Source organism: Amblyraja radiata, chromosome 3 (genome assembly GCF_010909765.2).
Source record: "Amblyraja radiata isolate CabotCenter1 chromosome 3, sAmbRad1.1.pri, whole genome shotgun sequence".
In the NCBI taxonomy this organism is placed as follows: Eukaryota; Metazoa; Chordata; class Chondrichthyes; order Rajiformes; family Rajidae; genus Amblyraja; species Amblyraja radiata.
The window spans coordinates 78169737-78186807 of record NC_045958.1 but is presented as its reverse complement, the minus strand read 5'-3'; the positions used below and the strand labels follow the sequence as shown (position 1 = coordinate 78186807).

The 17071-nt window shown below is 40.0% G+C and overlaps 1 protein-coding gene across 1 annotated transcript in view; it reads right to left on the bottom strand.

Annotated features, from left to right (window-relative positions):
* Positions 1–17071, bottom strand: part of ecpas (Ecm29 proteasome adaptor and scaffold) — a 98398-nt gene that overhangs the window by 15848 nt on the left and 65479 nt on the right. Inside the window, exons 31-40 of the mRNA XM_033018170.1 lie at positions 16784–16863; positions 13897–14002; positions 12357–12404; positions 9538–9659; positions 7246–7396; positions 7088–7153; positions 5178–5267; positions 2346–2412; positions 1786–1877; positions 343–409 (exon numbers count right to left, since the gene is read on the bottom strand). Of these exons, the coding sequence (XP_032874061.1) occupies positions 343–409; positions 1786–1877; positions 2346–2412; positions 5178–5267; positions 7088–7153; positions 7246–7396; positions 9538–9659; positions 12357–12404; positions 13897–14002; positions 16784–16863 (889 nt within the window). The remainder of the gene's footprint in view (positions 1–342; positions 410–1785; positions 1878–2345; positions 2413–5177; positions 5268–7087; positions 7154–7245; positions 7397–9537; positions 9660–12356; positions 12405–13896; positions 14003–16783; positions 16864–17071) is intronic.

Below are 17071 nucleotides of genomic sequence, written 5' to 3'. Positions count from 1 at the left end.
CGTTGCCATTAACTGTGCAAGTCTTGCTCTGGTTTGACAAACCAAAGTTCAATATTTCAAATTTGTCAAAGTTAAAATCCATTTGCCTTTTCCTGGCCCACATTCCCAACTGATCTAAATCTTGATGAAAACAGATATCCTCCTCAGCTATCATTATGCCACCAATTTTGGTGCCATCTTCAAATTTACTCATGATGTTCACTACATTGTCATCCAAATTGTTAAGAAACAATACTGTACCCAGTACCGACAGCACATCACTGGTTACAGGCCTCCAATTAGAAAAACAGCTCTCCTTGACTACACTTCGACATGTCAATAAACTCTATCAAATATACTCACCATCCTTCTCAAGATACCACATGTTAAGTTTTTGAAATAACTTTTCTGTGCTGCTGGGTCGTGCTGCCTGTAAGATAACATACAAGTTTTGGATTGTTAGAGATTTGCATAACAAATCAGCATAAATACCATATATGAACATAACATGTGATCCATGGAACCCTGCCAACAGAATGCTCAGAGCATTATTGCTGCACCAGTCTGTTCTGATCATGTTATCTCAAGGGACGTGTAAAATATGCGGGAGTATTGTTAAGTTCACAGTTCAAGTACAGGAGGAGGAGAAACAAAAGTAGACATTTTCTTTGACCCACCCCCCCTTGTCTTTTGGTGAACTGGTTTCCAGGGGCAATGTAAATTAACGCTTAAAAGCCACTTAGATTTTTACATAATGCCTGTTTTTCAATGAGGAATTGGTCCATAAGTCTCTTCTGCATGCAGAGTCTGCATTTACTATGTGAGGCGATATTTAATTCAGTGGGTTAACTATCATCCAGGCAGTACAGCCTACAATTTGACACATCCTGACTGTCCTTGCATTGATATTTGAAGGAAGCTGGATTTAGAAAAGCACTGCTGTGCTGGGTTGGAGCAAACAGGCAAGTTTGATTGCAGACAAAGTAAAATAAGATTTCTCCTTCAGATGCTACACTTGTTCAAGATTGTAGAATTCACAGAAGATTCCAAATGTTGCTAAGCATTTTTATTTGCCTCCCCTTGTTGGCCTTTATAACACGAGGAATCGAATATAGGAGCAAAGAGGTCCTTCTGTAGAGCCCTAGTGAGACCACACATGGAGTATTGTGTGCAGTTTTGGTCTCCTAATTTGAGGAAGGACATTCTTGCTATTGAGGGAGTGCAGCGTAGGTTTACAAAGTTAATTCCCAGGATGGCGGGACTGACATATGCTGAGAGAATGGAGCAGCTGGGCTTGGACACTCTGGAGTTTAGAAGGATGAGAGGATATCTCATTGAAACATATAAGTTTGTTAAGGGCTTGGACACGCTAGAGGCAGGAAACATGTTCCCGATGTTGGGGGAGTCCAGAACCAGGGGCCACAGTTTAAGAATAAGGAGTAAGCCATTTAGAACGGAGATGAGGAAACACTTTTTCTCACAGAGAGTGATGAGTCTGTGGGATTCTCTGCCTCAGAAGGTAGTGGAGGCAGGTTCTCTGGATGCTTTCAAGAGAGAGCTAGATAGGGCTCTTAAAAATAGTGGAGTCAGGGGATATGAGGAGAAGGCAGGAACGGGGTACTGATTAGGGATGATAAGCAATGATCACATTGAATGGCGGTGCTGGCTTGAAGGGCCAAATGGCCTACTCCTGCACCTATTGTCTATTGTCTTTTACAGCCCAAAGTTCCTAACCCAATTTTTCCTTTTGGTTCCCAGTTATTTAGCATTTAAAGTAACGTAACACTTTGTTCCGTAGAAACTCACCCGAACCAAATGACCGATTGCAACAGCATAAGCTTTTCGTATTGTAATATTACGATCACATAAACCAGACAATACAGCGCTCATCAATTTACCTGCCAATAATGAGAATAATGTTGCAATAGAGTTAGACATTGTACATGGCTTGACATTTCAGTTAATCACATTGTGTGTGCATAATTTGTCCATTGTTGCAACTTCAGTATTTAACATTGTTAACAAAATGTAAGCAGATATGCATGATTTTGGATTGGAATCTATAGTCAATTTGAAATGCATTGTCTTAAGTGAAGTGAATGCAGATTCAAAAGAAATCTGGTTGAAAACATTGAAGGGGAAAAATAGTCAAGATTTTGGTTAAAAGAGCAGGGAATGGGATTAACTACAGAACGCTTTTAAAGAGGGGGCAGGCACAACTGTCTGACTGAACACTTTTGTGCTGCACATTTAAAGTATTTAATATGGAACATAGGTATCAAGGTTAAACAGTTGCCACCGTGGATTTCCACAGTTTTCCCAAATAAGTAAAACAGTACTAAACATCAAGTACACTACACACTGACCTGCAAAGGGACTTAAGTCTTGAGGACACTTGGTTGTCAAGAACACTACCACATGGGCACAGCCTCCCTGTAAATCACAACACCATATTAACCAAGAGTTTTAATATGCTGACCTGCTTTAATAAATGCCCAAGATTTCATTTACCTTTTGCATTCTGGAAATGTTCCAAAGGCCTATGCTGGCTTATCTGGAAGTGATTCCTGAATGGAGACTCAATCTCAAATGCTGCAAATCATGACCCTACAGTGCCCTCTATAATGTTTGGGACAAAGACCCATCATTTATTTATTTGCCTCTGTACTCCACAATTTGAGATATGTAATAGAAAAAAATCATGTGGTTAAAGTGCACATTGTCAGATTTTATTATAGGCCATTTTTATACATTTTGGTTTCACCATGTAGAAATTACAGCTGTGTTTACACATAGTCCCCCCCATTTCAGGGTGCCATAATGTTTGGGACACATTGCTTCACAGGCATTTGTAATTGCTTAGGTGTGCTTACTTGCCTCCTTAATGCAGGTATAAGAGAGCTCTCAGCACCTAGTCTTTCCTCCAGTATTTCCATCATCTTTGGAAACTTTTATTGCTGTTTATCAACATGAGGACCAAAGTTGTGCCAATGAAAATCAAATAAGCCATTATGAGACTGAGAAACAAGAATAAAACTGTTGGAGACCAGTTGGAACACCATTAAGAAGAAAGAGAGCACTGGTGAGCTTACTAATCGCAAATGGACTGGCAGGCCAAGAGAGACCTCCACAGCTGATGACAGAAGAATTCTCTCTATAATAAAGAAAAATCCCCAAACACCTGTCCGACAGACCAGAAACACTCTTCAAGAGTCAGGTGTGGATTTGTCAATGACCACGGTCTGCAGAAGACTTCATGAACAGAAATACAGAGGCTACACTGCACAATGCAAACCACTGGCTGGCGTAAAAATAGGATGGCCAGGTTACAGTTTGCCAAGAAGTACTTAAAAGAGCAACGACAGTTCTGGAAAAAGGTCTTGTGGACAGATGAGATGAAGATTAGAGTGAAAGCATATCACCTAATCTGTGAAACATGGTGGTGGGGGTGTTATGGCCTGGGCATGTAGGGCTGCTAAGGTACTGGCTCACTTATCTTCATTGATGAAGGGCGGTGGAGGCCGGTTCTCTGAATACTTTCAAGAGAGAGCTGGATAGGGCTCTTAAAGATAGCAGAGTCAGGGGCTATGGGGAGAAGGCAGGAACGGGGTACTGATTGGGGATGATCAGTCATGATCACATTGAATGGCGGTGTTGGCTCGAAGGGCCGAATGGCCTACCCCTGCACCTATTGTCTATTGTCTAACTGCTGATGGTGGTAGCATAATGAATTCTGAAGTGTATGGACGCATCCTATCTGCTCAAGTTCAAACAAATGCCTCAAAACACATTGGCCGGCGGTTCATTCTACAGCAAGACAATGATCCTAAACATACTGCTAAAGCAGCATAGGAGCTTTTCAAAGCTAAAAAATGGTCAATTCTTGAGTGGCCAAGTCAATCACCCGATCTGAACCCAATTGAGCATGCCTTTTATAGGCTGAAAATGGGAAAACTGAAGGGGACTAGCCCCCCAAAACAAGCATAAGCTAAAGATGGCTGCAATACAGGCCTGGCAGAGCATCACCAGAGAAGACACCCAGCAACTGGTGATATTCATGATTCGCAGACTTCAAGCAATCATTGCATGCAAAGGATATGCAACAAAATACCCAAACATTATGGTGCTCTGAAATGGGGGCACCATGTATAAACACGGCTGTAATTTCTACATGGTGAAACCAACATGTATAAAAATGGCCTTTATTAAAATCTGACAATGTGCACTTTAACCACATGCGATTTTTCTATTACAAATCTCAAATTGTGGAGTACAGAGGCAAATAAATAAATGATGGATCTATGTCCCAAACATTATGGAGGGCACTGAATCCACAGACGACGAGATTCTTCTGACAACTTGTGCTGTCAAGGTGTTTTCTACCATCTCTAAATGTCTCCAATCATTAGAGACATTTAGAAACAGCTGAAATACACTTATATTACTCTAAAATTAAACACTAAAAACAAATTTAAAAATCTGTTAGATTAAATCATTTCTTTAAACAATCTGCCTCCTTCATTTACCTTATATCTCACTCAAATGAGCGGGGTCACTATTTTAATGCTGCTTGGCTTGAGTACCACAGAAAGGCTAGATATCGTGTATCCGGCCCTCCTGTTCAGTAGTTCAGGGGAAGAATAAGTGGTTGCGTGTACCAGCAACTGACTTCCAGCACTCCGTACATCTATCATTAGCATCATCTGCAGCAATATATCCAACAAACGCCATTGCACAAACACAATAATGAAACAATGATCTCAAGTAAAAAATAAAGGAAGGCTATGACAGCCTCATCGAGGGCCGACATATTTTCCAACAGGATTTATCAATTGTACTAATCTATCAAGATGCAAGAATTAAATGCATCATTCATATCAAGATTAACACATTGAAATGAAATGATGCAATAGAGCCACAAGCTAAAGTTAAAACCAACTTTATACAGACTTGCAGATTTATTTATAAAGGTAACAATTTTACTACCACTTAAAATACTGCACTACTTTTCAAATCTATGATGCTGGTGAGTGCACTGTCAAGACACCATATCATTCAAATCTTGCAGTTTCCAACCAGCTCTGGTATTTTAATTAATGAACAGGTAAACTTTCAATAGTCTTCAAGTACAAGTTTAAAATATGCAAATATGATCAAAACATTTGTAATCAAACATTTTGTTATAGTTTAAGACTCACTTTGGTTCCAAGACCTACTCCACTCTTAAGCAGTTCACACAATTTTGGAACCAGATCCCCTAAAACAGATATGTCTGTATATTGGAGACACTATAAAATAAAACAAAGATTTAAACAAAAATGGAAATGCATCTTTTACTATTTAAAATAACATCTTTTACAAATAAAGTTGTAGGTAAATATATCAATTATGTAAGTTGTCAAGCGGCACAAAGACCATGCAATTAAGAAGGACAAAAAAAATAAATCACAATTTTCAAGGGTCAATAATTTTGTAAGTGTTTGATCTACATTTTATTTATATTACATATTATTTATATATGTTTACAATAGACAATAGGTGCAGGAGTAGGCCATTTGGCGTGATCATGGCTGATCATCCCCAATCAGTACCCCGTTCCTGCCTTCTCCCCATACCCCCTGACTCCGCTATTTTTAAGAGCCCTATCTAGCTCTCTCTTGAAAGCATCCAGAGAACCTGCCTCCACCACTCCCTGAGGCAGATAAATCTTTTAATTTGGTACGATTCCCAAAATTATTAATGGAAAATGTAGAGATGTCAATAATGGACGTGGCATCTCATTGTGCAAAGATTCTTAAAGTTAAAAAGCTCCTATGAATACATTTACCATTTGGTAAATGGAAACTAGAATTACAATTGGAATTTGAAACCAAACACCAAACACTCGAGAAAAAAACGTTGAGTGCTTTTGCCCAACAATTTAGAAGAATAAACAATGTTAAGTGTCAGCATCAAACGTAAATGTTTGCGTGGTCATTTGTTGTTAGTGGGTAGACAAAATAGTGGAGCAACTCAGCGGGGCAGGCAGCATCACTGCAGAGATGGAACGGGTGAACCTTCTCAACAAATCTGACATGTTTTGTCTATCTTCGGTGCAAACCGGCATCCGCAGTTCCTTCCTACACACATGGTTTGTGGGGTCTTGCTGGTAGTACATTGACTGCCCTGGGGCATTCACTACAACACGACAGGTGCCAAAGTGCTTTGGGACGTCCCATAGTCAGGGGCGTGACTGGCGCTATGGAAATGCCAGTGTTCGTGTGTTAGCAGCTGCCGCTGGCTCTCAGTCTACGCTGCGCTGCCACCTCCACTGGCGCCAGTAGTTCAGTTGGAAGAATCTCTGCACAGAGGCGATTGCAAAGGACTGGGTCTTCTTCTGCGGCCCGTGGGCTTGCTCCGTCTCATTGCCCGCCCGCTGGGGTCGGGCTACAGTCCGAGGCGGACATTCCTCTTCCTGTGCCCCAGCCAGCTCCCGCAGTTCCCCGGGCGTCCCGCTGCCCAGGTACTGCCAGGCTTTCCTGCTGGCGTAGTCGTGGGCGTCCACGTTGGCGTTGTAGGTGCCGACCAGCAGCTTGATGACCATGTGGTGGCCCTGCATGGCGGCCAGGTGTAGGGGCGTGTAACCCGCCCCGCCCGTCCACATCCAGCTGCAAGCCGGCACTCCCCACCAGGCGCCACAGCTCCAGCAGCGCCTCCGCATCGCCGCGCTTTGCCAGCCAGTGCGCCGTCGTCGGCCCTCTCACCGGGTCCTGCCGGTTCAGCAGCCCGGGATCCCGCTCCAGCATCCGGCCCACCTCACCCCCGGCCGCTGCCAGCGCCCACTCGTGTTCCGCCAACCCCTCGCACTCTCGTTCCCTCTCCCCTGCCCCCTCACCCACCTCCTCCCCTACTCCCTCACCCACCCTCCTAGTCCCTCCCCCACCCTCTCCCCCACCCCCTCCCCATCACCATCCTCTCCCCCTCGCCCTTACAGTTTTCTATGTAATTATATATTTATATTAGGTATATTGATTTACATAAAACAAATTAGCCTCCATGTTGTGCAAGACATTTTCTTTTGATCTTCAGATTGAAACATTAGTTAGTGGCGTAGCCTTTTCACACTTACCATATTGATAGTCTCCATCATCGGAGATGATTTAGCTGCACTCAGTCTGGCACTGTCCATAGCAGTCTAGCATTTCAACAAAAAAAGTAAAATTATCCACTGAATCTGAATATGAGAAAATATATTGTACAATACTAATGTTGGATATTATACTTCACCTTCTCTTGTTCTGTGGCACGTAGACTCAAATAATTGAGGACTTGTGGCTCAAGTACACTAAGTGATTCCAATAAAGTGGGGATAAGTTTTGCTGCATGAGGCTTTAAAAGTGGCCCTGCATTCTTGCTAATTTTTACTAGGGTGCTGATGCTATGGAAAGAAAACAAAGAAATCAAAATCATATTCTTTAAGACCCCCCCGTCTCCCCCAACCCTACATCAGTCTGAAGAAGGGTTTCGGCCCGAAACGTTGCTTATTTCCTTCGCTCCATAGATGCTGCTGCACCCGCTGAGTTTCTCCAGCACTTTTGTCTACCTTCATATTCTTTAATATTGCAATATCATGAAAAAAATTAAGCAATCAGATTATTAGATTTTCTAGAACTCAGGAAGTTTTCACAAATGTATACAAGGGAAAGGGGACTTGTAAGTAGTTTGTGATAGCAAACAATGATGCATGTACCACTGTTTAGTCCAAAAGCAATGCTAACTTGTATAGTTATCGAGCCTTGATAATTTAACTGCATCATCCTTGCATTTGAGAGAACTATTACCCAGCTAAATGCTTGGCATGGTTGGATATGCAGCAAAATTTAATGTTCAAAGTGATTACACTCACCCTCCAAACCTCTAAAAGTTTTCAACAAGCCTTTTGTGAGGCACTTTGTCTAAAAACTCTAAAATATAATCATGTTTTCAACATCTTTACTGTTTTGATTACCATTACAAAATTGATTCCAAGCAACAGGTTCCAAGATTTTATGGACTAATTAGTTTAGTTATAAGTATAATTTTCATTCTGTTTAGTTATTATATTAGCCATAATCCAGGACATTTTGCTTGCCTAAAGTGATTTTATAAGTAGGCAAGGCCCAGCCTACCTCCTTGTTGTTCCCACAACCTAAAGTACATGGCAATTTTAATCACAACCAATTTATTTCCTACAGTTACAATCATTATTGGAACTGTTTTAAACCCTCCTTGCAGTACTGGTACATTGAAATTTTACATTATTACGTGTAAACATTAACAAAATATTTGAAGTAAAATTTAGCTAATCCAGCACCTTTGGGACTATCAAGTCAAGTCAACTTCATTTGTCACATACACATACAAGATGTACAGTGAAATGAAAGTGGCAATGCTTGTCGGATTATACAAAACAACAGAACAGAACCAGTATTTACATTAAAAAAAAGGTTGCTCTGGGCTGCCAGATTAGACTGAACGTTACTCTTTTTGGTATCCCAACATATTTTTACTTCATTTTATTTTTATGCAGATAATACAATTTTTCATTGAACTCATGTGGCTTAATGGGTGTGTGGGAAATGGCCCTGATGAGTTTAAAATGAGCATAAGAAATGGTCAACAAGTTTAAAGTGAGATTGAGATGAATAAAAATAAGTTTTGATTAGTGTCTTTCTTTTAAACCAAATAGATTAGTGATGGCACTCTTTCAATATTCCACAAATATATATAGTATATAATATTTATGAGTCTGATACAGAACTATTAGGACTTCTGAACCTTTGGATAACAGATAGTCAGAGTTTAAATGCAGGACGAAGGGAGAATGGGACTGATGGGATTGTTCTGCTCAGATTATCAAATATCACTGTATCTTAATTGGTGCACTGACAATAAATGTGAATTTGAACGAGATTCAACAAAGATTTGATGGGTTAAAAGGTATCTTTCTATGCTGCAATGATGTTATGATTTATTTACAAGGAATTTCATGGGGGTGAAAAGGAAGAATCTGTTTCCAGTGATGGCCAGCAGATTTAAGATAAATAATTTACTTAAACACTAACCTGGTTTATAGAAATTATAGATGCTGTAAAACTATGTGATGTAAATAGAACAATCAACTCAAATTAAAGCTCCTTCAAGTTTAACCTATGATTTATTCACTTAATTATCCTCCATTACACAAACATAAAATGTGGTGCTAATGGAATTACTCGACAATACCAGAAAGATGAATTAAAAATAAGTTTTGATTAGTGAGTAGGAAAGAACTGCAGATGCTGGTTTAAATCAAAGATAAACATAAAATGCTGGAGTAACTCAGCGGGACAGGCAGTATCTCTGTAGAGAAAGAATGGGTGACGTTTCGGGTCGAGACCCTTTTGCCTTTCTTTTAAACCAAATACATAAATAATGGTACTCTTTCAATTTTGCACAAATATATATTGTACATATAATTTACAATACATACATATTATCCTAAATGTATTCAATGCATTAAAAAGGGTTTAATTAATTTTGCTCCTCCACAGTAAGTACCTGATAGAACGAACTTCTGCCACAGGACTGATAATGCCAATGTCCAATAAGCAAGGCAAGAGCACTGCAACAAGTCGATGACCAGCAGCACCGTTGGAAGGTTCACACAATTGGATACAGATCTATAAAATGAAAACAAACTCAAAATAATGGATTCACATTAATTTGACCTTCAGGTGGAGTCACAGGTAGATCGGGTGGTCAAAAAGGCTTTTGGCACATTGGCCTTCATCAGCCAGAGTCTTAAATATAGAAATTGGGAGGTCATGTTGCAGTTGTATGACATTGGTGAGGCCACATTTAGAGTATTGGGTTCAGTTCTGTGCACCAAGTTATAGGAAAGATATTGTCAAGCTGGAATGGGTACAGAGAAGATTTACAAGGATGTTGCCAGAACTAGAGAGTCTGAGCTATAGGCAGAGGTTGAGTAGGCTGGGACTCTATTCCTTGGAGCGCTGGAGGATGAGGGGTGATCTTATTGAGGTGTACAAAATCATGAGAGGAATAGATCGGGTATATACACAGAGTATCTTGCCCAGGGTAGGCGAATCGAAGACCAGAGGAGTTTAAGGTGAAGGGGAAGAGATTTAAAAGGAATCTGAGGGGTAACTTTCTCACACAAAGGGCGGTGGATGTACGGAACAAGCTGCCAGAGGAGGTAGTTGAGGCAGGGACTACCCCAATATTTAAGAAGCAGTTAGACAGTTTGGATAGGACAAGTTTGGAGGGATATGGTCCAAATACTGGCAGGTGGGACAACTGTAGCTGGGACATGAGGCCGGTGTGGGCAAGTTGGGCCTAAGGGTCTGTTTCCACACTGTACCACTATCTCTCCCCCTACCATGTTTACACCATTACTTCTGACATTTCTCTCTCAGATCCCAAACAACCAGTTCTCAGTAGAGTCTGAGAAAATAGAAAAAATCACATGTGGTTAAAGTGCACATTGTCAGATTTTAATAAAGGCTATTTTTATACATTTTGGTTTCACCATGTAGAAATTACAGCAGTGTTTATACATAGTCCCCCCCCCCCCCCCCCCCCCCCCCATTTCAAGGCACCATAATGTTTAGGACGCAGCAATGTAATGTAAATGAAAGTAGTCATGTTTAGTATTTTGTTGCATATCCTTTGCATGCAATGACTGCTTGAAGTCTGCGATTCATGGACATCACCAGTTGTTGGGTGTCTTCTCTGGTGATGCTCTGCCTGTATTGCAGCCATCTTTAGCTTATCCTTGTTTTGGGGACTAGTCCCTTCAGTTTTCTCTTCAGCATATAAAAGGCAAGCTCAATTGGGTTCAGATCAGGTGATTGACTTGGCCACTCAAGAATTGACAATTTGTTAGCTTTCAAAAACCTTGTTGCTTTAGCAGTATGTTTGGGGTCATTGTCTTGCTGTAGAATGAACCGCCAGCCAATGAGTTTTGAGGCATGGTTTAAACTTTAGCAGATAGGATGTGTCTATACACTTCAGAATTCATTATGCCACTACCATCAGCAGTTGTATCATAAATGAAGATAAGTGAGCCAGTACCTTCAGCAGCCATACATGCCCAGGCCATAAAACCCCCACCACCGCGTTTCACAGATGAGGTGGTATGCTTTGGATCTTGGGTAGTTCCTTCTCTCCTCTATACTTTGCTCTTGCCATCACTCTAATCTTCGTCTCATCAGTCCACACGACCTTTTTCCAGAACTGTGGTTGCTCTTTTAAGTACTTCTTGGCAAACTGTAACCCGGCCATCCTATTTTTGCAGCTAACCAGTGGTTTGCATCTTGCAGTGTAGCCTCTGTATTTCTGTTCATGAAGTCTTCTGCGGACAGTGGTCATTGACAAATCCACACCTGACTCCTGAAGAATGTTTCTGATCTGTCGGACAGGTATTTGGGGATTTTTTCCCTTTATTATAGAGATAATTCTTCTGTCATCAGCTGTGGAGTTCCTTGGCCTGCCAGTACCTTTACAATGAGTAAGCTCACCAGTGCTCTCTTTCTTAATGGTTCCAATGAGTTGATTTTGGTAAGCCTGTTTGGCTGATGTCTCTATCAGTTTTATTCTTGTTTCTCAGTCTCATAATGGATTCTTTGACTTTTATTGGCACAATGGTCCTCATGTTGATAAACAGCAATAGAGGTTTCCAAGGGTGATGGAAAGACTGGAGGAAAGACTAGGTGCTGAGAGCTCTCTTATACCTGCATTAAGGAGGCAAGTAAGCACACCTAAGCAATTACAAATGCCTGTGAAGCAATGTGTCCCAAACATTATGGCACCCTGAAATGGGGGGGGGACTATGTGTAAACACAGCTGTAATTTCTACATGGTGAAACCAAAATGTATAAAAATGGCCTATAAATAAAATCTGACAATGTGCACTTTAACCACATGTGATTTTCTCTGTTACAAATCTCAAATTGTGGAGTATAAAGGCAAATAAATAAATGATGGGTCTTTGTCCCAAACATTATGGAGGGCACTGTAGTTGCACCATTTCATTTCCTCCAATAGTGAAATAAAGAGATTTTGTTGCTTAAAGTTTTCAAAAGGTACTCAAAGGCAGAAAATGTAAATATAGATTAAGTTGCAAAAGTAAATTTAAAACAACATTCTGTGGATGAGGTAGTCAAGTGCCTTAATCATATTTTAGCTGAGAATACTGAAAGCATGCTCAATTAGTTAAGCCACTATGTTGCTGCAAATAATTGAAGTGTTAGCCAATAACAATATGTGAATATTAACAAACTCATTCACTTAATAACTGCTGATACGATGACAGAAATTAAGCTATACTCATATGCATTCAAAATATGCATATTTACCTTACTCAGGGTTTTAAGCGCCTGCTCTGCAGCCTTACGAACAGATTCCTGTCAATTAAATAAGATAGTTCAGTTGAAGAGTAAAGGCATCCACAATCCCAGCATTTTAATATTTTGTTTCTAATTTTTGATTTCTGTCAAAAGTGGGTGATAACTCTTTTTTCCACTCTAACAATCTTCATAGCAAAAGGATTTGAGTATAGGAACAGGGAGCAGGGAGGTTCTACTGCAGTTGTACAGGGTCTTGGTGAGACCACACCTGGAGTATTGTGTACAGTTTTGGTCTCCAAATCTGAGGAAAGACATTCTTGCCATAGAGAAGGTTCACCAGACTGATTCCTGGGATGTCAGGACTTTCATATGAAGAAAGACTGGATAGACTCGGCTTGTAATCGCTAGAATTTAGAAGATTGAGGGGGGATCTTATAGAAACTTACAAAATTCTTAAGGGGTTGGACAGGCTAGATGCAGGAAGATTGTTCCCGATGTTGGGGAAGTCCAGGACAAGGAGTAACAGTTTAAGGATAAAGGGGAAATCCTTTATAACCGAGATGAGAAAAACATTTTTCACACAGAGTGGTGAATCTCTGGCACTCTCTGCCACAGAAGGTAGTTGAGGCCAGTTCATTGGCTATATTTAAAGGGAGTTAGATGTGGCCCTTGTGGCTAAAGGGATCAGGGGGTATGGAGAGAAGGCAGGTACAGGATACTGAGTTGGATGATCAGCCATGATAATATTGAATGGCGGTGCAGGCTCGAAGGGCCGAATGGCCTACTCCTGCACCTATTTTCTATGTCTATGTTTCTCTCTCTAAGGCACCAATTTTTGCTACTTTGGTGGTCACCCCTGGACAGGCCATTCTTCATTTATAAACCCAAGCATTTAATCTTAATTGGATCTGCAAGTGTTAAACAAAGTCACCCAACAATGTTTAATTTTCTGCACTAATGCCCAACTTGGAGAAATATCCAGAGTCATAGAGAGATACGGCACAGAATAAGGCCCTTCAGTCCACACTGATCATTCAACCAACTATTTACACAGACTTTATATTAATCCCACCTTCTCTTCAACAACTCCACATTCTCATCCACACATGAATTTACAGTTGCCTATCAACCCACATCTTTGCGATGTGGGTGGAAACCATAGCACCCAGTGGAATCCCACACGGTCAGACTCCTATGTACAAACTCCATACAGACGGCACTTGACATTAGCACTACAGTCTCTGGTGTGTGAGGTAGTACCAGATGAAAGGTTCTTCATATTAGGCTTAGCACTGATGCTGGAAATATTAGGCCATGGAGTCGTCACTTAGGCAATTAGTAGACAAGTGTTAAATAAATGTTATGCATTGTGGATGGTATAAAAAGTGAGGGAATTTATACATTGAAAATAGAATAGCATAGAGAGATATACTAAGTAGGAAGCCTACATACTTGTCTCATAGAAAATAGGTGCAGGAGGCCATTTGGCCCTTTGAGCCAGCACCGAGTCTCATGGAAAGATAATTTAAAAAAGATAACACCACCTTACCTTTATATCATCCCGCACTCTGAAGAGAGTTTCCCATATTTCTGCAAGCCGATCAATTATGTCATCCACTTTTCTTCCTCGCAATAGTTCACTCATTGCTAAGCAGCTGCAAGCAACAATAGGCACTTCTATATTAGTGGGAGCAATACTGAGTAGAAGGAAAATTATAATAGTTCAAAATCTAAATGTCTATAGGTTAGAAGGCAAGATTAGTGAAGCATATTGGGGTGAAACAGGAATAAAGAGAAGCTGTTCAGATATTTTTCACTGCATAAATTTTTGGTCCCCAAAGAGATCAAGAAATATGTGAAATTAAAATATTAATTGTTAAATGTATATTCACAAAATATTTTACTTCCATTGTAAGAAAATTATATAAAATCACAACATTTCATCTGTACCTAGCATTCCAAATGGCCTCAGTCAGTGGAAAAGGTGTACTGTAAAATATATGTCTTTGGTCAACTGTGCTGAGGTGACACTCTTGCCCAATGTCCAAAGGCTGTACATTTAAGTCTCACCGGGAACGAGGAAAGATGGTTGGATAATAATTGCATTTATTTCAATGCTCGAGGCCTGACAAGTAAGGTGGATTAACTCAGCACGTGGATACATATGTGCACCTGGGATGTTGTAGCAATTATAGAAACCTGGCTACAGGTGGGACAGGTATAGTAGCTTACTGTTTCAGGGTACAGGTGCTACAGGCAAGACATGGGGTGAAAGTCAAGAATGAGTTGCTTTATTAATTAAAAAGATCATTGATTCATGGTAGGAAGCAGAGGCTGGTTGTGGAAGGTTGTTTTTCAGACTGGAAGCATGTGTGTCTCGTGATGTTCCTCAAGAATTGGTGTTAGGTCCATTGCTGTTTGTCATCTATATAAACAATTTGGATGAGAATGTACAAAGCAGATGACATTAAAATAAGTGGTATCATAGACAATGAAGATGGTTATCAAAAAAGAGCGATAAAGAGTATGTTGCCAGGACCGAGTTATAAGGAGAGGTTAGGCCTGAGTTAAAGGGAGAGGTTGGACAGACTATAAATGTATTCCTTGTAGTGCAGGAAGCTGAGGGGTGATCTTAAAGAAGTGTATAAAATCATGAGGGGGAATAGATAGGATCACTGCAGAGCCTTTTTCCCAGGGTATAGGAATCAAGAAGTAGAGGGCATGGGTTAAGGTGAGGGGATGAATGAATTAATAGTAACCTGAGGGGCACCTTTTTCCACACAGGGTGGTAGGTATATGGAACAAACAGGTAAATTGACAGGAACGGTCTGGAAGGATATGGACCAAATACAGTTAAATGGGAATAGTCCAGATGGGCATCTTGATCAGCCTGGATGAGTTTGGTTAAAAGGCCTTTTTCCCCATGGTGTAGGACTATGACGCTCCAGAGACCTGAGCATAAGACATAGGCTGATAGTCTCAGTACAGTATTGAAGGAGTGTCTTATTATCAGAAGTGCTATCTTTTGGATAAGCTCTTGAGCAAAGTTCAATCTGGCCTCTTGGGTAGATGCAAACCATCTTGTAGCAAAATTTAAGAAGCAGGTTATATCTGCAGCATATTCTGGCCGTTACTCATGACTTGCTTAACATCACTGAAGCAGATCATAGTCATTATAACAGTATGGACATTTAAACCCTGTGGATAAATATTTGATGATCATTTTCGACACATCAAAAGCAGTAACTATGCCTCAAATGCCCTATATTTGCTGTAACATATTTTGGTATATGCTCCAGAAAAAAAGGAATTTATTTTCATCCTTTTTTTTATACATGCAAGTGACTGCGTCTCCTGTAGTTGCTGTGCTCAAGGCATAGATTTGCAAATGAATTACTGCTGTTTACTTGCCAGAAGCTTGGTGCTAGCTCAGAGCAATTAACAAGGGGACAAAAAGAGCCACCAATGCAAACCCTAGTCCCTCTCAAAATACTTTAAATAAAATGATGGTCACAGAGTTTCATGCAACAAGATTTGATGACAAAACTCAACGTGAGACCCAACTCAACAAAATATGAACAGATTATTTTACATTTATTCCAAACTTCTCCTAGGAATATGATATGCCAAAAGCTTACAGTGAATCTTCATGAGTAGGACAATATTAGATGGCATTCAGTGTAATGGAAATGTATTCCTTTTCCTCTCTACCCTCCCTTTCAAGTGTCATCTTCAACACTGGTATCTTCTTAAATTAAAGTTTGTGGCACAAGTAGGAAACCTTAACTATTCTAGCAATGTCCACATCTCATAAATGAATAAATAAACATTTGAAAGAACAAAACTTCTGAGCAGATAGTCTCCAAAAGACAAATGGCTTGCTGTCAACAACAGCAAACTGAGCACAGTGAAAATCAGTATGTAGCATACATTAATACATAATCCAAATTTCCAAGAATTACACTTTACTGTAACAAAAACAAAATGCCTTCTAATAAAGAACTGATCAATGGTTAGACTTCAGGAGAATTACAGCTGTGTTTAATTAATTCATTCTATTCTTTTTCTCTTGAAAATGGGAAATCTTATTCATTTGGACTTCAATCTCTATCACTGAACAACATAACCAAATACTTGTATTAATTACCAAAGTTATTTTACACCCATCTTCTTTACCCTGCTGTTCTTTTTATATTTCTTCTATATTGAAAGGACTCATTATTTGTTATAATACATCCAAGCATGTGTCCTTCAAACACTAGCCTTTCAGGATAGTTACTAGACAACGAGAAATGTATCCAATTTTCGCCTGGCATGATCTAGGAATGCTCATGACAATGCAATTCAGATAACCCCCATGTAAAACCACAATTGTGGAACTGTACTTCAGCTACACAAGACCATGCTGCACTTCCAAAATACTCAGTAATAAATACCTGGATTCACGAACACGCCAAAGATTGCTGGTTAAATTGGTTATTAGATCATGAAGGATCTCCTTTAAGTATTTATCTATCTGTTGGAAGAAACATATAATTAAATCTTTCTAACATATTTTAAAGTTTACATGCAGATCCGTGGTATAAGGTTTGCTACAAAGACTCTTAGTGCCCTCTGAACAAGCCCAGTTGTCAATCAGTTCAGGAGGCAGATTGAATGGACAATAAATGCTAGTCTTGCCAGCAATGTTCATGTCATAAATGAATACATCTTTGAAAGAACAA